Source organism: Stigmatopora argus, chromosome 22 (genome assembly GCF_051989625.1).
Source record: "Stigmatopora argus isolate UIUO_Sarg chromosome 22, RoL_Sarg_1.0, whole genome shotgun sequence".
NCBI classification, from domain to species: domain Eukaryota; kingdom Metazoa; phylum Chordata; class Actinopteri; order Syngnathiformes; family Syngnathidae; genus Stigmatopora; species Stigmatopora argus.
In genome coordinates this window covers 8,277,298-8,303,605 of record NC_135408.1, presented here as the reverse complement: position 1 = coordinate 8,303,605, position 26,308 = coordinate 8,277,298, and the positions used below count along the sequence as shown (strand labels likewise).

At 42.0% G+C, this 26,308-nt stretch overlaps 1 protein-coding gene across 14 annotated transcripts in view; it reads left to right on the top strand.

Annotated features, from left to right (window-relative positions):
• Window positions 1–26,308, top strand: part of auts2a (activator of transcription and developmental regulator AUTS2 a) — a 152,877-nt gene that overhangs the window by 120,575 nt on the left and 5,994 nt on the right. For 10 of the 14 annotated variants that reach the window (XM_077591965.1, XM_077591963.1, XM_077591961.1 and 7 more), the window contains 10 exons: window positions 2,750–2,798; window positions 18,190–18,733; window positions 19,622–19,893; window positions 20,768–21,006; window positions 22,505–22,549; window positions 23,391–23,486; window positions 23,562–23,633; window positions 24,742–24,771; window positions 24,891–24,962; window positions 25,411–25,552. In XM_077591965.1, coding sequence (XP_077448091.1) covers window positions 2,750–2,798; window positions 18,190–18,733; window positions 19,622–19,893; window positions 20,768–21,006; window positions 22,505–22,549; window positions 23,391–23,486; window positions 23,562–23,633; window positions 24,742–24,771; window positions 24,891–24,962; window positions 25,411–25,552 — 1,561 coding nt within the window. The remainder of the gene's footprint in view (window positions 1–2,749; window positions 2,799–18,189; window positions 18,734–19,621; window positions 19,894–20,767; window positions 21,007–22,504; window positions 22,550–23,390; window positions 23,487–23,561; window positions 23,634–24,741; window positions 24,772–24,890; window positions 24,963–25,410; window positions 25,553–26,308) is intronic. The other 4 variants (XM_077591960.1, XM_077591968.1, XM_077591962.1 and 1 more) reach the window with 3 other exon arrangements.

The window sequence follows — 26,308 nt, the reverse complement described above, 5'->3', positions numbered from 1 at the left end:
GCTTGTGAGGTTATAGTGTAAGCCTTGTCAGGGTGGGCACAGAGAGCACTCAAAGCTCACATTGAAGGCTGAATGACCTTAAGTGCTTTTTATATTAACAGTTGACCTCCCTTCAGGCCTGCGTAGTGGGAGTTTATCCAAGTGGAAGGAAGACATGGCCTGTAGGCTGCAAAGAGGTGCGCGCTGCTCATGAAGGAGCATTTTGTTTTTCTTCCCCTGGTGGTAGCAGCAGCCCCCTTCTGGGAAATTCATTAATGTCTGACATCATCTGACCCAGTGGAAGAAACCATATCTTTCTGCTTGCTTCTCTCTTCATCTTCTTCCCTCTCCACTTGCTTGTTATAGTTTAATTCAGGGGGGCATTATTTCTGCCGCAATTAATCGACTACTAATGGAATAGCAAATGAATTGAAATGAATGTCGCGGATCCGGTCAGGTGATCGGAAATCGGGACCGACTGCGTCATTTTCAGAGGATCGGAATTGCATGATAAAGATCGGGTTTTTCATTTTTGGAAGTATTAACTCATTTGCTGTCATTGACGGCGATACACGTCCAATCCTCTTTGACCGGTTCGGATATCTATCGCTGTCAATGGCAATGAAACAGGATCTTTACAATTGAAATGGATTTGTCAATGGCAGTGAAAGAGTTAACACATACACACACAAAAGTAAATTTCAAAATTGTCATTCTATTTTACCTATATACACACATATTCTCTTTTTTATTTTAGAACACAACCCATTTTTTATTTTATATTTAAACATAACTAGTAGTACATATCTACGTATTATTGGGGGGGAAATGTCGATTCACTTGAATGGGAAATTTCTAAATTCCCATTTCTGTTGTCCTCCATCTTTCATTAAGGACTACCTAAACTGTATCTAAATGAGATTCTACCTAAGAACGTAACACAACTGGCCAGATCTGGACCCCGTGCTGCGAGTTTGATACATGTCGTTTATTTTTTTTTACACGCCTTTTTACGCAAGAGGGGTAAAGACTAGACGCGTTGCCCTGCAGTGAAAGCGACTCTAGCTGAGAAAGTGGGTGGATCCGACGGTCCGTGAAGGCAGCAGCAACAGCAGCAGCGGCTTCTCGCAGGCAATCAAATCAGTGTGTCCTGTCAGTCGCCGGATGAATGAGACTTTGTCCGGTTTTGGTTGCTTTGGATCGGCTTTTGGAGATCCGTTTGCTGTGCGATGGCCACGGAACCAACGGCATTCCCCCTCCGCGACGCTGCTGAAGCAAAGATCACCCTTTGAGCTCGCCTCGTTGGATTGCTTCTTCCACTCGGACCCCCTCGGATATTGTGGAGAATACACGCGAGGGGGAAACAACAAGGCGTCTATCGGTTGGCCCAAGGGATCTTGTGCGTCGGCCAAAGAGAGAGAAGCTATCGGTGCCCAGACACATGGTTCCCTTTGTCCAAAAGGCGCAGTCACTGAACGGCTTTTTTGGAAGGGGGATTCCTTTTGCCTTTCCTTCATCACCTTGTGTTTCTCCCGCATGGCTGTCCTCGATGCGAACGGAGTAGACTTCTTCTTGGCCGCTTGTGTGGATTATGCTATTTAGAAAACGAGGCCAAAACAAGCAGAATGTGAAACGAAGACACATTTGGCTAAAGTACTTGTTTTCAGGTACGGTGGATGCGTATTATTATTATTCCAAGCTTGGTTTTTCCTCTGACGGCGTTCACTATTGTCTGTGTGGTGTTTGGGATTTTGACAGTTATTATGTGTCATTTAATGAGCGTTCGAGAAACGTATGAAAAGCAGATGTATTTAGTGGAAGTCTAAAAATAATAGGATTTGGGTTTTTTTATTGTTATTGTGTGAATGCACGTTTCTTCTGCAAAACTCATTGACGACGCGCATACTAAGATGCGCATTCCTGGAAATATAAAGACATAGCAAGCACGGATTCACTTGTTTGTTAATAATTGTTTATGTTTTGGATCGGATTTGATTCATTTGACGATGTTCTCCACATGTGCAGCTTTTTAATCGGGTGCGTTTTTTTTGCGTCCGTCCTTGACCAAATACAGCAAGCGCTTTGAACTAGAATAATCTCTGGAAGCAGAAAATAACAGTCGACGCCTGTTAAAATGTTTGACGCCATTTTTAAGCTTTGCTTTCTTTTATTATCCTCGCAAAAATCCCCTAACCGCATATTTTATTTGCACCCAAAAGATGCTGTCGGTGCTGCGCCTCTGTGTTTATTTTGGTGCCGAGTCACGGACCAACAGTGCCACCAAGTGGGAGGAAAAATAAGTGCTCTTTCATAGAAATGTACTGTACATTGGATTTTTCTTTGGACATTGACATAACTGTGGGATTGTTTGGCAAAATGCAATATTAAGAAATAGCAAGAACTTCCCAACATAAATGTATTGACTCATGATTCAATAACTTACCATTTTTGGTCATTTTAAAAGAAAACAAGACCACAAATACGTGGGTGTGCCATTTTGTGTCAAACAGCGCACAAGAATATTTGTGTGCTAGATTTCAAATGTAATGATTTTTTTGCGGAATTATTTTATGAATAATAACAAGATATATACATCTAAAATGAATACAAATGGAAATACACTCAGGTTGATAACCAATTGAAGAAAACAAATCTACTACCTTCTAGGGTTATATAAATCAGGAACACCTGAAGAAATGTTTTTTTTATTTCCAGAATAGCATTCATGTCAACATGTAAATTAAATGTGTATGTTGTCTTTTTTTTCCAGGTTTCCGATGCCAGCTCAGAGCAATTTTTCAGCACAGCAACACTTAAAGGTATGTGTATTTTGTACAGTTTGTCTTTGATGCTGAACATAATACTACATTTGTGTGTATGAGCAGCATACTTGTTGTGTTTCTGGTATTGGCAATACATTACACAAACAGCTGGGTGCACGGAAATCTATCCAATTCAGTCAGTAAAGGCCTTTTGTCATTTTTCTCTTGCTGCTGTTAGTTGAAGAAATAATTCTCAGGGATTGAAACACAGGAAATTGAAAGTCACCTACCGTATTTTCTGGACTATAAGTGGCACTTTTGTCACAGTTTGGCTCGGCCAGTGACGCATATTTTCACTCTGACCGCCAAAAGCTTATCATGTTGTTTTATTAGGCTATATTTAACAAATAACTTAACACTATGTTGTCTGTTGTTCCTTATTTTACTGTAACTTTAACCACATTTCTGATCATTTAAAAAAAAAAAACTCATTTTAAGTCCAACTTTTATATTTTTTTCCCCCTTCCATCATTCATTCTCTGGCTAGTGCGACCTTTTGTCCGAAAAATCTGGCATTTATGGCCTGAGAGTGTTAACATCGCATGTAACCTCATTACCAAGGCACTAATTTGCTGTTAATGGCAGACTCATTTTCTCCAGCTCTGGGCTAATGGAGGTGTCCCCACGTGAATGGACATTCCTGTGTAATGTGATGGTGGTGTCGGAGGTGGGGGAGATAATTTTCTAGGGTTACGACCCCTTTAGGGTCGCGGCAGAAACTGCTAATGCGTCCTCGTACCACCTCTTCTATGGTCTACCAACCCATTTCCCACATTGTGGCCTTTGATTCCTTCCAGGGCTTGATTTGTGCCATTCATGGGCGGCGGTGGGAGGGGGCTGTTGTCTCAAAAGCCTTGACAGGGAGGCTTCTTTTTGAACGTGCTTCTCTATAGATTGATTTGGTTCCCTTGAAAGCATTAGGGCCTCCTTTGTGCATCTTAAATCAACAGAGAGCCTCCCTCTTTCCCTTTCCCGACAGGGGGAAACAGTACACAAAATAGACGTATTCTCTTCTGCGTGCTTGTTCCCTTACTCTCCATTTCCATTTAAACGTGGCCTTTTCATCATGGCCAGCCTTTCCCTCCTCCCTCTCCATATGTTAGCGCCTTTCGCAATAGGCAAGTAAAAGAATCCAGGTGCAAAGAAAGGACGCAACGTTGGTATTTTGATGGCGCTGGGATTAAAAGGTTGGGCGGCGTTTTGTTGGAGGGGATTACCTTCAATCCTAAAGATCTAGACCACGGCACAAACGACACATTCCGATGACAAAAAAACGCATAGTTTGTGGCTCCTATATTAGTGGTGAAGAGTTTCTCTTTGTTTATTGGCTGGCGAGAAGATCAAAACGACCACAAAGAACGGGAACAATTAAAAGTCGCTCAAAAGGGTCGATCCAAATATCTTTTGTTAAGGTGCACGTTTTATTCCAGACCTTTTTGCTCACTTTGAACCAAGCGTTGACACTAAAGAATCACGAATAATTTTCTTTCGGGCATCTGAAGTCATTTCTCGTCTGCCGACGCCTCACTTTCTCCTTCGTCCGTCTTAATCGCAGGAGCGGATTGCGTTAACTAAGAGTCATTAGATGTGAGCTCTAATTAGTTTGGCTGCCAATGCCTCCCTCCGCAGGTGTCCTGTTGCGCGCTCACCTGATACTTCGCCTCCGCTAAACACTCGGCTAGGGTCGGCGGTGGGGGTGCTTTTCACGTCATTTTCAGGAAAATCCGTATCCTGCCGAGACGGTTATCTGGGGAGATATTGGAGATGACACAAGAGCACGGCTTGTGACCACAAAACGCCTGCTGAGAGACCCGTGAAACAATTGAAGCACTTTCCCAGAAACAGCTACGCTGCCTTTGATCGCCTCGTTTTTTCCTCCATCTATCATAGTCTACCTCAAAGATAGTACTTCATATTGCACATTGGAGTTTAGGAGTAGTCGGATTAGAATAGAAACACCTTGTTTTCGCTCAAACCCATTTTTTTTCAACATATTTGTTGAATGTGCTGCATACCGTTCCTTTTTGTCGTTTCGAATGGTTTACAACACGTGTCAAAGTGGCGGCCTGGGGGCCAAATCTGGCCCGCCGCATCATTTTGTGTGGCCCGGGAAAGTAAATCATGAGTGCCGACTTTCTGTTTTGGAATCAAATTAGAGTATAGATGTATATTAAATTTCCTGATTTTCCCCCTTTTAAATCAATAATTGTAATTTTTAATCAATTTTTTTCTGTGTTTTTAGTTCAAAAAACATTTTGTAAAATCTAAAAATAATATATAAAAAAGCTAAAATAAACATTGTTTTAGATCTATAAAAAACTGAATATTCAGGGCTTTTAATCCAGTTCTTTAATCCATTAATTAAAAAAAATATAAATATTATATCTAAAATGGTCCGGCCCACATGAAATCAAGTTGACGTTAACGCGGCCCGCGAACCAACCCGAGTCTGACACCCCTGGTCTACAACGTAACTGTAATAAATGTTAGACCTAAAATTGAGAACAGTAACCTATATTTTGGTGTGGCGCGTTGTTGGTTCACATTTTGAGGTATTAACAGATGTCCAGCGTTTATTCGATCAAAGGCAGGGAAATATGATCGCTTGCAATTGCAGTTAATGAGTTACAAGTCACAAAATGAGCCATAAGTATAATGCAAAAAAATATATATATACAGGATAATTTCTAACATTTCTATATTCATATTGACACTATTGGGAAGCATTTAAAAAAAAAAAAGGAAATGTCCAACAAATCACAACTAAAATAGCTCAATTTGTGGCATTGGGTGACCAAGTTTATTTGCCGTAGAAGTTTATTTATGTAAAATACATGACAATTAATTTCCATGCAAAAATATGTGATCAGGACATCCCTAAAATTTGCATTTTGTTTTAGTAAACTAATATTACCACGACTTTTCTTTTCTCCACAAAGGAAATCGCACAACCTCATCGCATGTGTTTGTTAGTTAGATTCATGAGTCATAGCTCGTGACCCAAATTACATGCTGTACTGTGTAATTATTTCATCATGCAATTTCAGTTTAAAGTCAAAGATGTCTTTTTTTTTTGTTGCGAGCGCTCGTCTCCGGAGGCCTCTCTCGCAGCTGTGACTAAACGCGCCATGTAGTAATTCTCCCCCTCCCACACCCCCTCCGCCCATCGCACGACGCGGATTTCGCAGCGCTTTACCGAGTTAATGGGAAAATGTAGCCAATGCGTGAACAGTGCCATCAGCAACTCGTGTCGGGCTTGAGTGCTTTTGTCACTGGTGGGGGGGCTCATGTGCGATGTGGAAGATTTAATTTGCGGCGCTGATAGAATTGTTTTTTAAAAAAATGGAGGGGGCAAAGAGGAAAAACAGGGGTGAACTCAGGTAGCCGATATCAGAGGTGTGCCGCAAAATGGCCTGCGAGGCTTGTGCGTGGGAGGGAGGCTTGCGTTTTTCTCGCCAATTTGAGACTGTGATGGAGTCGTTTGTGTGCTTTGCGCTTGGGCGCCCACCTGCTGCCCTCCAGTGAAATGGAGAGTGGCGATGGCGCTGCAAATCACCTAGCCGCCCCCGGAAGCCTTTCAGTTGGCCGCTTGGCCTTTTTTACAATCCCAGCGTGGCTTTACTTAGAGCCCCCCCCCGCCCTCATTCGCTAACACTGCCATTGACCTCCGCCGACCTCTGGAGACCGTGCGGCTTGGGTGTCGAGAAATCAGTGGCGATTGTGGAACTTGACCTGATGTGCAGTGGAAAGATGACCTGGCTACCATTTGCCTGTCGGGCCTTGTGAGGAATGGCTGCAGTCAAGGACAATTTCTTGCCCCCCTGCTGGGGGCTTAGAGGTCACCAGGAGGTCAATGCCCCTCCCTATTACTTTTGCAATAAAACACGCTTGGTGTTTTTATACAGTACCATTGTAGAAATAAATTTGAGCTCCTGACGCATTTGAGAATGAAAAAAAAACGTGTTTACAGGAGGACAAAATGTTTCTTGGACTTTTTTGTATTGGAGAACTTTGGAACGAATATTAAGATGTGCATAGATAGGCCTTTCACGATAATGAATATATTGATTTATTGTCCGATATTAAAAAAAGAAAACCATAGTTCGTTTTTGACAATTATGACTCATAATGATCCAATAACTGCAGGTAAGAGATTTATTTAATAATAAAATTATCAATTTAATCATTTATATCGTTATTTTTAGGGAAACCTGTTTAGTTGACTTTATTCTCTGCTTGGTAGTACGTATACCGAAATTGTCAGTCTTAAATCTTTTGCATTTGTCCCAAAAGTGAGAGTCATCTAGCAAATTTGAGATTGGAGGCTCGCTTAACTGATATTTGTTGACAGAAGATCCTGTTTAGACAGGATGCTGAGCAGGTCTGTTGGTCCTTCAGCAGCACAAAGGGGTCATTGAGAGTGTGTTCCTCAAAGCCAGAGATTGGAGACTAACTAAATCCATCCATCTTAATGCATTTATTTCAACAGCAGGGAGACTGTGTAAACACTCTCTATTTCCGACATGCCACGGTAAACCCAAAGAGCCTGGAATCCATCAGAGCAAAATTAAAGGATACGTCTCAAACACAAACATTTAAATGGGCTGCACTCCAGAGATCAAAGTCAAAGGCCTTATGTTCCCCTTGGTCTGCATCTGTTTGCTTGCCAGTTAAGCTTGAATGGAGAGCAACTGTATGATATATGGACGGACTCATCTCTTTTACGCTTCTTACCTTGATTCTGGGCACGTTTTTAAAATGACTTTTTATGTCTATAGGCGTTATTTAAGTACAGTAGGGCCCGAAATTACGAGGTATCGGTCAGGACTCTGCAAATCCAATAAATTGGGCAAAAATATGCAATTGGGATATCCCTATTTACAAATAAATTGAGGTTCTCAAAGATTTTTAAAATAGATTATTTTTAACTATATCTTAGGCACAGTTTAATGCAATGGCTGAAACAGATGAATGTTTTTTTCTAGTAATTTAATTGCGGCAAATTGAATTAACAAGTAAATTGCCTCACCATCCTTGTCACTGTACAAATTAATCTCACAAATTAAGGGACCACTGTAGTACATTTATTTGAGAGGCTAGGGAAGCTGCCAACAGAACATGAAGGTACTTGATTTAGAACGTTAAGCACAGTTTAATTTGATCATTGTAAAAAATTAGAGGTCAAAATATGAGACGCGGCCTTCAACGTGAAGCAGTTCATCACCACTGCAAACTCAAAACACAAAATGAACACATTAAATTTTCAAATAAAACTGGATAATATACTATTCCTGAGATCGAGGACACGTTTCAGACTTGCCCCCAATGCTGTGGCAGGTGAGTGTCAATGCATATTGGAGCGATGCCAATTTAAGTGTTTTATAGTCCGAGCGTGACTGATGGAGCGGCCGGCGGTGGACGGAATGGCAGGCGTGTAAAATAGTGGGTCTCCCTCCCCTCAGTCCTCCCAGGAGAAATCCTCCCCATCAGCGTCACCAGTGACCATTGATCCAATGCGACATGAGCCACTCTCCTGCCAACTGTGCCGCATTAACAGGGTCAGAGCAGCACACACATCCACATATGCGCACGTCACTTATCAAGAAACGGGCATTCCCAGCGCTGGCTGCTGGTGTGTTCAGGCCAATTATGCCCGTGTCAGTCCCCAATCCCCACGGCAGACTGAGGTGACATTGCCAAAGAGCGAAAGAGAGCAGACCTCCTTAATGAGGCCTCCTGCGTGGATGTATGCACATTAGTGTGTGCATGCAGAACAGCAGGACTTGTGGTCTCCAATGTGCAATCCTAATCTATCTTGCCTGTCTGCCGTGCCGTTGTCTTTTTCCCCTTGTCAAGGTCTTCAGTCTGCAGCCATTTTTTTCTTGGATGTGGAAAAAGTCAAGTAGTTATAAATGAGCTTTATGTGAACGACGGTTGCAAAAGTAGTTTAATGTACAAATCTCAGATTTCTTTGACCTCTGATCATAGGAAAAAATATATAATTAATCACATAAAATGACACGGCTTATGTGCACAGCCATTTTGTGGCAAATGCACTATAATCAGGATTAATGTTGTATACTAATACTAAATGCATACTTTCATTTGATTGGCTTAAATAGGACTGTCATGATATGACATTATAAAACTATCTATTTTTTTTCTCAACAATGAAGTAAACATAGTACGTCCATTTATCCTTTGTTGTAAAGCAGATTAGCATTTCAAACATTTTTAAACATTCCACACAGATTTTTTTGGTCAAATTTGTATTTATCAATAGCAATAAACCGGATTTTCTGGAGTATAAGCCGCTTTACTCAAGTGCCACTTATGTATTTTTTACTCTGTAGTCTGAATAACATGGTATATTTATCTCTGTAGCAGGAGCTGTTGTTAAACATAGATATAATGCTATGATGTGGAACTTAATTGGCATGACAGTATTCCACATTTTTCTCTTAAGAACACTGACACGATGAATGCCCTCGTAATTCCCAGCAGTCGTCTTTTATAAGATAGGCCGAGTAAAGACTCTTTTCAGTATTTTCGTCAGCTTCCGTGGACCCCTTTCGGGGTCGGCGCGGTGCGAGTAGAGCGTAAACATCCCTTTTTAAAGAGACAAAAAAGCTGCAAGAGGAAAGAGCACAAGGGCTCTGATCAGGATTGATGAAAGCAAGGATTTAATTGCTCCCACAAGAGAAGGGGTTATCTTTTCTCTCCCCCTCTCCTATCCTCGTGCACTATGTGGTTCTTATAAATATGCAGGACAGAAATAAAGCTCTGATGAGCCGCAGGGCGGATTAGAGAGAACTACAGATCGGGATGGTGGTTTGTTAGCAGGACTTCACAGGGCTTCTGCATGTGTTTTTACTCTGTATTTACACACATAGTCTGGCTTTCATTTGCCTCAACCCACATTTTATTGTATTTCCGCAGGCTACCATTACGTACATAGTCGGTGTGATAGAACTAAGGATGTCCCCACGGCATATTTTTGCATGCGAGTCGACTCCGTCACCTGATCCGATACCCCCAAAAATATATTAAAGAGAAAAAAGTAGCATATGCAAATGTATTTTTTTCCCAAATGGAACAAAGGTTGTGGAGTACAAAATAAGGTGGTGAACAAATTACATTTAATTATTGGGTTCTTGTAAACAAGCGGGATAAATTGAGGTTTGGGATTTTCTAGACTTTGTTCTGCAAAGTTTGTTTCACTCGTATGAATATATAATAAAAATCATACCGTATTGGTGTTTTGGAGATATAACTGGATTATTTTATTTAATACTAGATATAATGCAATGGGGTGAATTGAGTTCTCTTGATTGTGATTTGGTGATTTTTTCCATTTTCTCTTTTGTTCTGCAAAGTTTGCTTGCCTAGTTTGAATATAAATACATAGTACAGTTCTGTATATGTATTTTTTTGCAGTACATATCCTAAGTATTCTTTTGTTGTTTATAGCCCTTAACACGTAAAGAATAAATATATTTGAAAATCCAGATATTTTTTGGCAGATTCCGATCCTTTGAAAAGGACTTGATCGGGGCCTATTCTTTATATCTTTATATCTTTTCTAGATAGAACCTTGATGGAGCTTTTAGGATAACATTGCCCCTTGGTGTACGATGTGGTTTGAGATGGCAAGCTAGCGTCATGTGTAGTTGAAGATAAATTGCAGCGTGTTGAGTGGTAACGAAGAAATGTTGAAAGATTTTCTCTTTTTAAGGCAACCGTGTTCATTTTTTTTTCTCCTTCATCGACTTCTTTCCTGGCGTACTTCCACATTTCTTCTAAGCCTGCCCAAACCCATCAATGTCCGTCGGGCTGTCACCATCTGCTAGAGATTAAGCTGCTCCTGGTGGGAGCTATTTGATTTCAGGGTTCCAGCATCAACTGTCGGGCTCCACTGTAAACACTTGTAGAAAAAAAAAATCCCAGAAGGGATCGCATTTGCAGGCCTTTCAGGCCAAAAAGCAAACAGTCAATTGTGTCTTTACACTCTTAACGTTTTGTGGAGCCGTCAGCACATTGAGACGTGGGGTTGCGCCGGAGCATTTAATCCGGAAAGCCGTGTTTGGAAGCATTTCCCCTCAACTCCGCTCATACGGCGCGTATTGCGGTTTTATGATGTAGGGATCGGCTAGCCGCGCTCGACGCTAGCTGGCTTTTCGGATCCCGTGCTCTCACTGGCTCAGAGGCCATGCACAGAGGATTCATTGTTCCAGTAACCTAAACCTCCACCAGTCGCTGCCCAAAAGGGGATATCAAATTGTGTTCTCCCCGCAATTCCACAATCCTCACTTAATCTTCGAGGCTTGACAAGAAAGCAGGGAGGCAGCAGACTGTTTAGATGGCAGGGCAGTTCAAATAAACAGTTTAAATCCCAAACCAGCCTTCCTGAAACCCCCCACAAAAAAAGTAATTTGGCCCCAAAGCTGTAACTCATCACATTTGAGCTTGCCGAGAGCCCCTTAGCTAATTGGAGGTGAGATTTTAGAAAGCATGTTGATGCGGCTTGTGTTGAGGTTTCTGCTTAAAGAAAGCTGGGCCTAGGTTGAGAATGTAGGATTGCTTCCCCCCGAATGTGGTTGATGGGTTGGTGTACTCCCACGCACCTTTTACACACATGTATGGATATTTTAGAAGACTAAGGTCTTAGATAAGTCTTGCAAAGCTTGTTTCCGTGGCTTCACAGAAAGACTGGGAAGACAGACTAAGTATGGGAGTGCGACTTCTGGCTTCAACTTGTTTGCAATATCCAACCGGTTCTAGATTCTTTTGTGGGCTATATTCAATGAAAATGACATTTTTATAATTTGCTGTAGAAAATAAATTGTACACCCCAAGATTTTTTTCGTTAGTTGAAGCCGAAATCAAATATGACATATTTCTGGGAAAACTGAGAGAGTGGCTGTTAAATTCTTCTCGGTGTGTTTTGCTAATCCAACGGCCGTGAAACTTGAGCAAGGGGGTAATGGGACAGCATTTGACGTCCTCACAAACACACACAAAAAACACATCGGCTTCTGTGTAAGATTTAAGAAGCCAAAAGGCTACATGCAAATTGATACTTTGCCAAGTCTTTGGATATTTGATCAGTGCTGTCATGCTATTAGCACTCTGGTATGAGTCGCTGTTACAACCGACACAGGCGGTAAATCTAATCCTCGAGAGTGAGTTGCTTGAATGTGTGGTGTGGATGTGTAAAACCAGTTGGCTCCATTTGAAAGCCAGTGAAAGAAGCCTGAGACTGATGACTCTCCGGGGACGCATTTCTCTTTTTCCAGCCTTCCAAATGCTTTTCTCTCCGGCAAAATATCGCCGGTGTCAGCGTGTCAGCTCGAGCTGTCACTCAACCTCTTGTGCAAGTCAGTTGCACTCACTCTGCCTGATGGCTCACGAGAGGCTGGAAGGAGCTGGAGAGCCAGGAAAAGAAAGAAAGAGAAGGATTTTTTTTTTTACATTCGATGCACGATATTGGCAGTCTGTCGAGACGCTTTACAGCAATTGGAGATTCTCCAGACAACAACAACAATTTGATAACGAAAGCTGCCTTCTGCCTGAGTGGAGACAGCTGCACGATTAGCCGTCTGTCCCCAACCGATGGGCCCGTGGTTTGGCTTCTTTCTGCACGGAGCCTGGGACATGAGTAGGCAGAACCAGGCAGACTACGTAGACTTGCGGTATGTACTCCAAGGCGATTCCAGACCTGGTATTGTAAAACTGATTGTTTTTTGAGGGGGAGCATGCATTGTTTTAATGAGCACATCAATGCGCCATGGCTCATTGGCCCTACAGACGGCATACTGTATGTCATTGTTGGCTTGCGTTGATGCCGTTCAATGTCCTATCCATTTTGACTGTGAGGGTTGGCATTGGCAAATTCGTTGTTAATACAATAAATTGGGGCGCAAATCCATTTTTTTAATGTAAGATAATAGTATAGTCTTTCATAGTTTGAATTTGTTTCCACATCTTTCCAATATCACACATGTCATCAGTGTTGTGAGAAATATCATCAGTTGTGACATGTTGGCAGTCAAAGAGCGTGACACAGCTGCCATGTCTGCGGGTCTGGATTTACTACACCAGTGTGAATGTTTGTCAAACGCTTGCAATAGTCAGAGTTGGGTCCTTGTTCCATGCTGCTGTTTTATCAACACCAAAGTACAACTGCGTCAGATCCTTTCGTTGTGATTGACAAATGTTTCCCAGACACCCACCGGGTGGTAAATTTATTGCCATATCCGTCTATGAATCCACACATTTTGCTGATCACTTGTCCATTTTGAGGACATAGGATGTTATATACGTAGTAGCGCCTCCAATTTTCAGGTCATGTACTGAGGAACAGTCAGTTGTCGTTATATGAGAATCCATGCTTTTTTTTTCCTCTTAAGAGGTTCAACTTGATGGCTTACTTGGAAAGTGCACACTCACTCCAGCTTTATGTGAATGTACTGTAAATATACTGCTGGGGCAAATGTTTAGGACGCTGTCAAAGGCAACACTTTTTCCGAAGGCTGCTGGGAGACGTAGATCAGTTCACAGCCATATCAGAGCAGCTGTAATCAGAGCTACTGTTGGCGGAAGAGTGTTGCCTCGGCAGTCAGTGACTTCATTATGACTTGGAGACACTTTCATGTATGAATAGCTAATGAAAGGAAACTACGGTAGCAATTCTAGCTCCCTAAATGTTAATGGCCTAATGTTTCATTTTACTTTCAAACTGTTCTAGATACTAGTTTAATGCAGTTTACAGTTGGGGCTAGGTGACGCTTTGTCATGTATTAATAGAACTTGCTTTTGGCAGAGTATCATGAGCATTTTCTTCAGTTTCTTATGCCCTACTTCTTGTATATGAATGATACCGATGAGGTTGTACTTTAAAACCAATGGCAAAGCAATGCTCTTTTCATAACGCGAATGCCGTCATAAATGGTATATTAGCTTTAAATCCTTCGAACAGAAACTCTATTTACTGTGGGCTACCATCAGTTGAGAGACTGCACTCGGCAGACTATCCCAGGCGGGATATTTCGCTTGTCCCCCAGATATTTTTTTCGGATTAGTCCATTCCCTCCCCCTTGCTTCTCTCAGCCACCCTGGGGAGTCCATTGCTAATAAAACATCTCGAGTCAAAGACCCTCCACATAGCGGGATGTCCAAGCTATGTAATCCAACACGCCTCCTGGCCTCGGCAATGGAGAGCTGTTGACACGATAGCAAGTCTGGGAGACCCAGCAGGGGAGTGTCCGTCATTGCCACACCTCAGTGCCACGGATCCCGGGGTGGTAGCGGGCCTCTGCAGTGACACACTGGAAAAGAAGTGTGTTACTCTCTGAACAGCTAATGCTGTTAAAGGCTTCTGAGATAAGGAAGGGGGGGATAAGAGGCTAATAGTCTGGAGATTCCCCGGAGGCCTCGGCTATGAGATCAGGGAGAAAGCTTCTGAAGATAATGTTACTGACACAGGATTTCAGTTTCACTGGGAGCTGATAGTGCCAAACGTGAGTGCATCATTGAGCAAAGTATTACTAATATAAACAGTTGTAGCTTTTAGCATGGTGGGCCACATGGTAATGAATCACTTCCAAGTTGACATGCAAAGGCTCTTAAAAGCTGTGCAGCGGGTCGACATTTATGGAAATGAACGCCTCAGATGATGGGCGGATTTGGGCGACATGAACCCTCCCCACTGTGGGCACCAGAGACGAGTATTATAACATCAGGGCTCTCAAAACAACTTCCAATCACAGCAGCATGGGAGCTGAGCTCAGCTGTCATCCACTAATATGTACTCTTGGGTATACCACTCAACTGGCCGGAATGTTTTAACTCGCACGCATTCTGTATTCATGGAAAGATTCTACCTCCACCTTTCATTTTGAGGCTATATTTATAAAACGACTTAATCATTTACAATATAAATTGAATACATCTCTGGCTAGTCATTATCAGCAACATATTGTAGACACAAACGGCAAAGGCTTCCATTTTTAAAAAGGCAAATAAATGAAAACCAGTTCTAAGCATCACCAGCTGCACGACCTCCCTCTGTAAAGATGTCATGTTTATGCCAAAACTAAGAATAATCAAGTAAGAATGATTAATCAGATAATCATCTGATTGATTTTGATATTTGAGTGCTGTATGCTTCGGACTATAAGTCGCACATGAGTGTAATTTGCTAGAAATGCTCAATATACTCGAGGGAAAAAAATCCAAACCAACCAAACTATGAAAACCTCTGTGAATACAGTCTGTTACGAGTACAGTAATGCATGATTTGGCTTCGTGTATAGGTATGAGTGAGATCATAGCCTGACAGAAGAAATTAGTGTCATCTCATCTGTGTAGGAAAGTGTTTTGCTGCTGCCATTAATTCAACTTCAGACTTCATTAAGAACTCATAAACAAAGGTCAATCCCTCAGCAAAAAGACCCTGGCGACCATATGTTGCTGTCTAAACCACTGTCAAGACTCGTAATTGACCCACATTATGGTGTCAAACACAATATGGAAGCAGTTTCCCCACTAAATGGGTTCCAGACAAAACCCAAAAGCATTTTCAAAAACATTCTGTGTAACTAGGGGCTTGGAACATATTCATTTTTTTCATTTTTGCTGCCAAAGTCCATAAACTCTGCAGACAAAAGCGCTATTGTTGTTCAAATTTACTGAGACATGTAGGATGGAATCTTCTCTAATGGCCACGAATCATTTTGCACCGTGCAAAGTAGAATAAATGTATTTTGATTGACCGAACATTGTTTCATTTTCCGAGTGGAACAACAGATCCATCTCCTATATTAGGTGAACAACGCCACCTTTGTGTAGACAATGGATGAATTTTGTACACATTTTGGAGTGCAGGAAAACGTGTCTCTGAAGGAGCATTGATCCACTGATAGTATCTTTGCTTTGTGGAAGAAGATGGCAGTAGTTGAGAAACACTGAATTGGTTTTGTCATCACAGTTTTCCAGTGGAAGACTTCTTTGATAAGCCTTTGATCGTTATCTATTATTGATAAATACGTATGTAGCAGAAAACCACAAATGTCCTCCAAATATCGGATAACCCATATCCGTTCTGCGTGTCCAATATGACAGGTGGATTCGTAGAAAATAGGCCAAGTCTTAGGCCTTATCCAGTGCAAACACACAAGTGTGGAAAAGCTTTTAGGGCCTTATTTTGCGGTAGAAAAGCAGGAGAAGTTTTAACAGCAAAGGACAGAGACTTATCATGTCGCACGGGTCTCCAGAGGCTTCAATTTGTTAAGATGTCTGGAGGGCAGAGTGTCGGTTGTCATGTCCACCCACCATCACATGAAAGACACACATTAGCAAAGTGCTTTTGGCTCAAGTTGCTCATGTATTTTTCAAAAGGGCAGCTGCTTTCCCTCTAGTCATGCCTTTTAAACATGATCGTTTATTTGTCAATCATTTATACAGGCAGAGCCGTATCAAGTGAGCACAATGAAAATTTTGGCTGGGTTTATACTCCTCGTGTATTGTATTGAAAATAGTGTCGTTTTCCGTAATATAAGTTTCACTTGGTCATATTGGAGTGCAAAGATGATTACAAATAATTGCTAGAGTTTATGTGGCATGGTGATCACCATCCTAAGAACAATCTTTGGCAAACTGAATTGAACTGTACTGAGGATTAACATCACTTTTAACATCATGATGTGGCTCACAATTGATTATTGTTTGATGATTGTTTTTTTAAGGCTCGAAATAAAAGATTGGGGTTTTAAAATGTTTTTTTTTAATCCTAAAGTGTACAAAGCAACACAAAATAATCCAGGTGCACAAAGATGATGTCAAAAGAAACCTAAATATGTTTTTACTATGCAACATTTCATCACAACCAGAAAGAGCAAAAGCAGCTTATAGGAGAACATTCTGGTAGCTATATTGGATCAGTTCAGATCCTCAACATCAGCTAACTCCGGTGCAAAAAATAGCGATTGGGCCATTCTTAGTCTTAACCACTAGCTTGGACTTCTGATGCTACCCTGAAAAATTCTCACAAAGCCTGTTAAAGCTCCTTAACCCTATTCAGCTTGTCTTCCCAATATCCACATAGGCTACCTGCTCCTGTAAAAACCTTCCACCAGACTATAGTAGTTGAATATGCAATACCACTGAAATATTGAGAAACCCCAGCGAGCCCAGTGGGATTTGAGCTTATTTGTTTCCAGGGATAAAGAAGAGCAACAAATAAAGCCTTAGGGGAGAGAAACTGTCACACACTTCTATCGCCCTTCCCCACTGCAGCTGGCCCAAGAGTCTTCATTAGGGACGGGATAGACACCGTTTTAATATTATAGCAGGTTCGCAAAACAAGTCAAAGAAAACAGGTTTAATAGGATTGAAGATTGAGGGACTCTCCTGTGCTTGCCATTGGTGTCTTCTTTTGACCAGATTTGTTGTTGAGTACAGCTGGCCAGAGAACAGCTGCCCATTTTGAAGTAGGGGATACAATGGCAAAACTGCTTCAACCTGTCACTGTGTCTTTTGTCTTCTGACAGATGTCCCAGTAAGCTCTGACGCTTGCAGGTTTCAAAGCCTTCGTCTGGAATAGATATTATGGAAAGGGCATTTTGTCCTCGGGGGTAGAATCGAGGCTCAGAACCGATTCCTCCTCGGTTGTCACGGTAACGCAGCGCCAAATTCATTTTGGCAAACAGGAGAGTGAGCAGTGACTTATTTGCATGAGTCAGGATAACACAGAGGGAATTGCATTGCGTGTCGGATTTAAAGGAATTGTGATCTCACCTCCACCAAATGATCATGAGCTTAGGACAGCTATTGCCTGGCATTTTGATGTTAATGGAAAAAAATATCTACGGGGGTTGTTTTGGAAAAGTGAAAAGGGAGGCGGCGTGGAGGGAGTAGTGTGTCAGAGGGTCAGAACAACGGGGTTATGCACCTCGTTGTCAGCTCAAGGCTTTTAATATGTTGGGCAAAGTGCAGAGAGCTCCCCCTAGTCCTGCCAGCCACAATCCCTCAGGCCCAGAGAGAGCTAATTAATGCTTGTGTATGCGCTGTCATTTCCCATGAGCGCCTGAGGCAATAAATCTGATTGCTGATGTCGGAAGATGCCTTCTGTTGGAAGAGATCCCTACAGACCAACACCCCTACATTAGCCATCTTTCTCCATGACCTCCAACATTATATCATGGGAGACAACTTGGGCAAAACCTATTAATCACCCGTTAAAAACAAGAAAAGTCAACTTCAGAAACAAATCCATCAATTAGGATGTGCCCTCAAATCCAAATACATGTCTTCAAGATGTTTAATGATCTTTGTGAATGTGTCCTTTGCAATTGTCTTAAGTTGTTTTCTCCTCTTGTTTTTAACACAGTCCCAGATTTTGGCGTCAACGCGCTCTCCACCAATGGCAGCCAGGTGCCTCTCGGCCCAGGCCTCCTCAAGGTGTCAGGCCTAGAGCGCAGTCAAGAAAGAAGCCAGGAGAGCTGCAGGGATTCCCAGCCTCCTTCATCTAGCGCCCCTAGGCAGCCTCTGCCCCCTCCCAAATCCCCACCCCAGACTCAGATCCATCCAAAGTCCCCATCCGGACAAAAGACCCAGCCGGTCAACTCTATTCCAGCTGTCGCCTCAAGTCATCCACGCCCACTCTCGGAGGCCGCTCCCAGGCCTCGGACTCCCGCAGCCGTGCCTCCCGCCCAGGGCCGAAAACACTCGCCAACACCTCCTGCCCGGCCCCACCACCAACCACAAGTGTTATCCCGACCTCGGTCACTGCATACGCCCGGTAGTCATCCTGCACCTTTCGCCAACCACAATCAGAAGCAGCAACAACACCCCAGCCAGGCAGGGCCCCAACGCCCTCCCTCACGGTGCCACCCCCGAGCTGTTTCTGCTTACACCGCCCTCAACGGCCACAGGTAAACAACGAATCAAATCAGCCCGCCATCCACGTTTGTTGCCCAGTTGTCCATTTTTGTGATGTCATTTATCGCCAAACACATACACACTCGCACGGGCGCAATTTTTGGGTACCAGTTAAGGTGGTTCTTGGGGTTGATTGTCAATTATCTTACTTTTTGACAAACGATAAGCAATATTTTCAGGGTAAAATGAAATTTACTATTTAAGCATTTGAAAGTAGTAGATCAATAAAACATGTTAACTGTACTATTTAAGCATTTGAAACTAGTAGATCAATAAAACATGTTAACTGTAACTAGCTGAAAATGTCAAACTTCCCATAGCATTCCAAAATATTAATGGTATTACACAGTGCAATTTGACAAATTACATTAAATCAAGATTTGAACCTAGTGTCAACATATTCTATGAGCTCCTCGATTAAAGAATCTGGAAAATCGCCTTAGAGCCCACTGGGAATGTCAGAATTTGGCAGCGCAACGGCAGCCCCACTGGCTTTGCCCATGCACCAAAAAGGCTCTCTCGGGTACCCGCTAGCAATAATGGCGTCCGGCACCTGCAGCCCAGCGCCAGTGTTGCAAATGAGCTTTTAGGCTTAGCGTGTGGGGCTTTGGAGTGCGACGGCCTCTGGGGAACACCCACACTACACACTCTTTGCTTGCACAAGAAAATGCTAGCAGGCTGCTTATTGGCAGTGCATATGTTCACCAGCCCTTGACATTGGAAATGCGTGTTTGCATGCAATCAAGTTGTAAAAAGAGGGGGCTCGTACAGGACGTGCTTGTCTACCAGGTTAATGTTTCTAATGTTTCAGGTTAAATGACCTGCAGATGGAGATGAAATAGGGTTCTAAAACCTTGCTCCTTTTGTTTTTATTGTTGCAGCAGGAGTAGCACTCCCGGGAGCAAGCCCCAAGGGCCTCCCGCTCCGTCCTCGCACCTCCCCCAGCAGCTCGGCGCCGCCGTGTCAACCTTCCCCCTGCCTCATTCGGCCAACCACAGCACCCCCCGCGGCTTCCCCCCTGCATTGCAGTCCTCGCCGCACCCTCATCACCCCAATATGTTCGCTCCTCCAGCGGCATTGCCTCCACCACCGCCGCTGACGTCGAGCTCACTGCCAGTACCGGGACATCCTGCTGCTGGGGGTGCCTACTCGGGTAAAACGTTTTTAAAGGCTAAATGTGTCTTGGGGGTCGCTTTCCTCCCTTTTGTGTCGTTTCTTCAGAAAATGCAGAAGATTGGCGACAGAGGGAAAATAGTACATTCCGAAACATAAATGCTACCTAGCTGGAAGTAGTGTTGCAAGCTTTTTGTCACTACCTTGACCGAATTCGAATGAGGGGTGATAAGTCGGATTAGGGTGTGAGAGGGTAGGGTGAGTGCACGGTATTAAAAGTGTCACATGGGAGCATTGCATTAGGGAGGTGACATTCTGCATCAACAGTTAAGTACCAGGATGTGTTTAGTGACACCTAGTTGTGATGTGTGGAGAGATTTTGTTCAGTAGCCAATGGCACAAGCTGAATTAGTTCAAAGGACATTTGAAGAGAAAATTCTAGCTCCTCTCCCTGGCCAATAAAGCTTAAAAAGAAAATAGTTGTGCAAGCCACAGTGGTGAACCACGATTCTAATGCGTCAAGGCGTATTTTGCTGATTTTTCAAAATATGCCTGTGATTGTTGAGGAGGGTTTAAAAAAAAAGTAATTAGAACAACAGATGTCTCTGAGGTAATTTCATGGGTATCAAATCTCAGTAGTTTAAAGTTCCAGCTGGCAGACTTTGTAAACATGGGTTTCTAATTTACTTTCCTTCTTTTATGCTTTTATGCAGTCGTGCAATCCAACTAAAATAAATGCTTGCTATGTTGAGCAGATCATTCTCTTTGATTCTAATCTCAGAGGGTTTCCTTTGCCTTTTTTAGGGTTGTGGACCTTCTTGATTCATGATTTCTGCCCCCGTTTTAAAATAGCTTGCTTGTCTCAGTGGATGACGTAAGGTTGAATTTCCTCCCCGTTTGTATGTTGTGTGCAGAGCAAGACCTTCTACGTCAGGAGCTCAACACTCGTTTCTTGGCCTCCCAGAACGCCGACCGCGGCGCCTCGCTGGGCCCCCCGCCCTACCTGCGCACCGAGTTCCACCAGCACCAACACCAGCACCAGCATCAGCACCAACACACCCACCAGCACACGCACCAGCACACCTTCACGCCATTCCCCCACGCCATAATGCCCACCCCGGCACCGTCCATGGTGCGTACCCCTGCCAGAAATGTGAGGATAAGTAGAAGGTGTCGGGTTTGGAGGGATGGATCGGGGACCCGAGCTCGTCCGCGTCCGGGGGTGTCAAACTGGCTTTTGTCACGGGTTATCCACCAATTGACAACTGATAAATTAGTGAAAATAAATCGGCAACTATTTTGATAGTCAGTACACCGTTTAGTGACGTAAACATTGAAGTAAGACAATAGTAAATGTTTTTCTCTTTTAATGTAAACAAAAATCTCTACTTGTAATTTTAAAGACTTTTATTATTAAAAATATACATAGTCAGTATTCCCTTTTTAAATTTGTAGTTTTAAGAGACATTAGTGACGTAAATATTTTTCACAAACCCTTCAGTTCAAATTAGAGATTCAAGTAAGACAATAGTAAATGTTTTTCTCTTTTAATGTAAACAAAAATCTCTATACTTGTAATTTTAATGACTTTTTTATTAAAAATATAGTATTATATAATACAGTATTCTCTTTTTCAATTTGTAATTTTAAGATAGATTCAATTTTTGGATTTAAAAATGGATCACTGTAAATCTTATACAAAATGTATTTGTTTATTTAATAACAAATGTAAGCATTGTCATCTTAATTTATGTTTTTCATTGAAATATTTTTACTTTAAAAAGAGGAAAAAAGTAAATGTATTTTTATCATTTTGAGGAAAAATAGGAAATATTCTATGTCCAAAAATAAATAGAGTGCAAATTTAATTGTTTTATTTCAGTGAGAAAAATTAATTGGGCACATATGATGTATTTTTGCAGACCACACAAAATGATCTTGCCCACGGGCCTCGAGTTTGACACCGGTGGCATGCGTTTTTAGAGGTGCGCGTCGTCCATTCCCGTGTATTTTCGGCATTTCTTCTCGTTTCTCTGCCGCAATGAAGCTCTTAACTCACAGAAAGCCAATTCTTGTCGTTTCCTGCGTCCAATCTGTCGCTTTGTTATTTTCTTAATTAGCAATAACTTGCCCTAAGCATGCCTGCAACCAACTTTTAGAACATAATCCACTTAATTCATCAGTCTGAATGCCGTGACTTGACGCCTTCAGGGTTTTTTCACGGCTGCCACGATGCCTCGCCTCGCATTGAGCGTTCCTCTCCACGCGTACGCAGACGTACCCACGGACGCTCATGGAGGCCCGCCTGGCTCTGATGATAGCTCAAAGGCAGCGAGCCTTGGCCTCTGACAGCTAATGAGGCCATAAAAATCCTCTTAATAGCTCCCGCGTTTAGTCCCGACGAGGGAAATGTTCAAATGTGCCCCTCTCCTAAAATGAGAGCAAAGGAGGCGGCGTTTTACAAGGTCTACTACACATGATCACCAGAGGGAAAACGCTATTCTTGGGATGTGGTCAATTCATTAGCGCGTTCTCGCTCTCGACTCGAATTGTACTAAAACACCCGAAAGGGAACATTTCGCCCAGTGTAGCTTTTTGTTGTCTTTAATGTGGTGGATTAACTGTGCTTTTTTTCTCTCACTCTCCCACAGTTTGACAAATACCCAACAAAAGTTGACCCCTTCTACAGACACAGTGTGAGTTTTTTCTACTGTCTACTTTCCTCGCCAATTCTGTCGTACAAGCCCAGATTAAACTTTGTGTGCGCATGTGACATTTTATGCAAGCATTTTCATTGTAATCTTAATGGATGTTTGAAGTAAGCATCAACAAATCTGAATCTTTGCATCTTTAGCAGATGCACCAACACACGATAGCTTAAAAATACATTTTTTTAATGTTCTTTGTTACTTGTGATTAGTATTTTTCCCCCCATCATTTCTTAACTGAAACGTGTTTGTATGCCATGATTCTTAATGACAAATGAATTTTTCATTGCAACAATGATTTGCGTCAACGTGAATTAAATCGTCAACCAAATTTAAACACTTAACGCAAGAATCCCCTTCCAAATTGTATATAAATCCTAGAACATACTGTCTATTTATTTTATTCACCTAGAGTCAGGCTTGCATTTTCCCTGATTATTTTTAATAGTATCAAAAATCCAAATCAAAATTTGCCTTTTTCCTCCTTATCACGCTGTGGTGGAATATTTTAAAACCTATCAAAAACTGAGAACTGATCTTTTTTTTTCATAAGACGGAGTCTTTTGCTTACGTGTAGTCTCGTTTCTGCCTTCAACGTTAGCCTTGCACACATTGCATCATTCGACAGCCTCATTTTTATATCAAAGCAGCTGGTGTAAACAAGATCCTAAGCTAGGTTTTCGACTTTCATCTTGTGGTTTTTTTTTTAATTCTTAAATAGCATGAATAAAGAAAGAAGGCTCTCCGACCGACCATTGAGGATGGCGTCTTCCTTGCAATATTTGTGCGTTCCTTCGCATCTTTCTAATTGATGCATTCTCTCCTACAGCTCTTTCACTCGTACCCGCCGGCCATGTCGGGGCTCCCCCCTGTCATCCCCCCGAACGGCCCCTTCAGCTCACTGCAGGGTGCATTTCAGCCCAAGGTAAAAGTCGCCTTCAAAACGACCCGCGAGCTTTGACTCATGTTCTTTTTCAATCTTTTGTGTCGTCTTGTCTAGACCTCCAATCCTCTCGACGTGTCCGGGAGACCCGGCGCCGTCCCACACACGTTCTTACAGAAGGACCCGAGGGTGAGGAAACGTAACCTATTTTGAACAATATTCTCCTCCAAGACAATTCAGGCACAATGAATTTAGGATTAAAGCAAAAGTCATTCCTTAGTTTAAAAAAGTAATACTTTTTGGCTTCACTTACCGTATTTTCTTGCATACTATATTATAACACAAAAAAATGATGACTAAATCAAGGTTACGGCTTATATGCGCACAAGACTTACAGCGTTGCTATACTCTTTTTATATCAGTAGATGTCAGCAAATTAACATTTACTATTTGTTGGTTCTATTCTGTTTTGCAGTAAGAAAACAACCATTAGTGGATACATTACTAACTTCCTTATGATATTGATCCGGATAATGTGCTTTTGATTCATATAGTATCTCAGAAATAACACTTGTGAGGATTTTTCTTAAGATTTTCCCTTCAAAGTAACACATTTGTACTCCCTATTAACACCATGAATATGGAGGTGAAAATTGTGAATCAGGGGCGGCTTATATGCGTGAAATTGTCAAATTCAATGATTTTAAGGGTACGGCTTATACGCGGGGGCGTCTTCTATGCGAGAAAATACGGTAGAGATCAATTCAAGAGGCCACGTATTACTGTATTGCAGTGTTACCCAAACACTGCCGTGAGCGATGGTCAGGTGTGCCGTAAGAATATACAACGATTCATAAATTGTACAAGTGGTTGTGTTTCGGGGTCCGTAGACATCAACTTTTGGAATAGTTATGGGGATTTATAAGATTCCTGTTGATAAAACTTTGATGAGAACAACGTTATATTGTTAATATTGGCAATATAGTTTTAAATTGGAAGATTTTCAGCCAGTGGTGTGCCTTGAGATTTTTTTCAATGCAAAGTGTACCGCAGCTCAAAAAAGGTTGGGAAACACTGCTGTATTGTTGTGTCAAGGAACGTTCTCAATGAAACAAACTGCGGCCGTGTTAATTTGATTTTTAATCTCAGCTCGTGAATTCCATTTGGTTTTGTTTGATAACATTGGACAGCTGTCTTCATTTCATCGAATTGTATTGTTTCATAAGCCTCCTTGCAAGGTATTGATTCCGTGTCAAATATTTCTATTTGTTCTCTCCCCTCTGCCGCCTCTCATTAGCTAGCGGATCCGTTTCGACCCATTCTCAGGGTAAGTCATGGGTGCCTCATTTTAATTTTGCACGTACAAAATACATTCTCTGCATGCATCTGTTAACAGATGATGAAATGTGTGTGAAATCATTATCTTTTTCTGTTTCATGTCTTTAGAAACCAGGAAAGTGGTGTGCCATGCACGTCCATACTGCCTGGCAGATATACCATCATCAACAAAAAGTCAAGGTGAGAAATTCTTTGGACTTCGCTTTCAGAATTGTGCTAAACACTGAGAATGATCTCTTCTTGCTATCACACACTGGGAGTGATGGGACAAGCTTATTCACATGTTTACCGTTAGATGTCACCGTTACGCTTTCAACCGCTTGAGCAAACATGGTTAAAATCTATCTTTTACACTTCCCCTTATAGCCTTTAAAGTTTTCACCTGGCAACCCATCAGGCGTATAAAGCGCTGGTAGAAAGAACCCCTATAGATGCGTTTGAGTTTGTTTTATTTCATAAAGGGACAATTTCATTCATGTTAATCTTTGCTAATCAAATGGCTTCATAGTCCAGAAATATTTGTACAAACACTTTGATCCATTTGGTTGTGTCGGTGCTTACAAACAAACAAAAGAATTCATCCCGAGTATTTTTTTACATGTTTTTGGATGTGGATTTTGTCTTCCAGCAGCAGATGCAGGTCGACCCTCACAAGTTGGATTTTGGCCTCAAGCCCGAGTTCCTGAGTCGACCCCCGGGCCCGAGTCTCTTTGGTGCCATCCATCACCCCGGCGACCTGGCACGGCCCGCCACGCTCTTCTCTGCTGCAGGTGAGTTTGACAATAACAAAAGGTATTTGCAAAAATCAAAAGGAACTTCAACTACGATCAAAACATGCTTCCAAGTTACGTTGGTTAAAAAAAAGTCTGATAAAAACTAAGGCACGATAAATTCAATTCTGGGTGTAGTTAACGAACACCACTTGGCAGGAACGGCATGTTTGGAGGTTGTTTATCTTAATGTCAAAAGTAATTGAGGATTTATTGCCAATTTGTAAGGACGACACTATAGGTAAATAAGTCCTAACACAATTCTTTGCCATAGAAATGACAGCGAACACGACACGTTGTTTGTATTATTGCGAAAAACATTTGCCATTTGAATAATTTTGTCTGAAAACAGGCCTGTGCAACAGAGTAAAGCTAAAGACATCTGGTTCACATATAAACACTCGGCACCAGGGACTTCTTTTTTAAAAAGAATCTCGAACATTTTCCTTGTCTGCACTTCCAATGTTGGATGGGTCTTCTTCATCCAAACAACATTTAATACTTATAAAATGCACTTTTAAATGTTCATACTGATTTTAAGGAAAATGTTGCTGTCTATAAGTAAGGTACATGTGTACATGTATACGTGCACATGTGTACTTGTATACGTGCACATGTGCATGTATACATGTACATGTGTACACGTGTACATGTATACACGTGTTGCTGTCTATAAGTAAGGCCTTTATTTGTTCAAATAATTACCATGTATAGTAAGACTATTTTTAAGAAAAAAAAGGTAGGCTTTCTTCATTA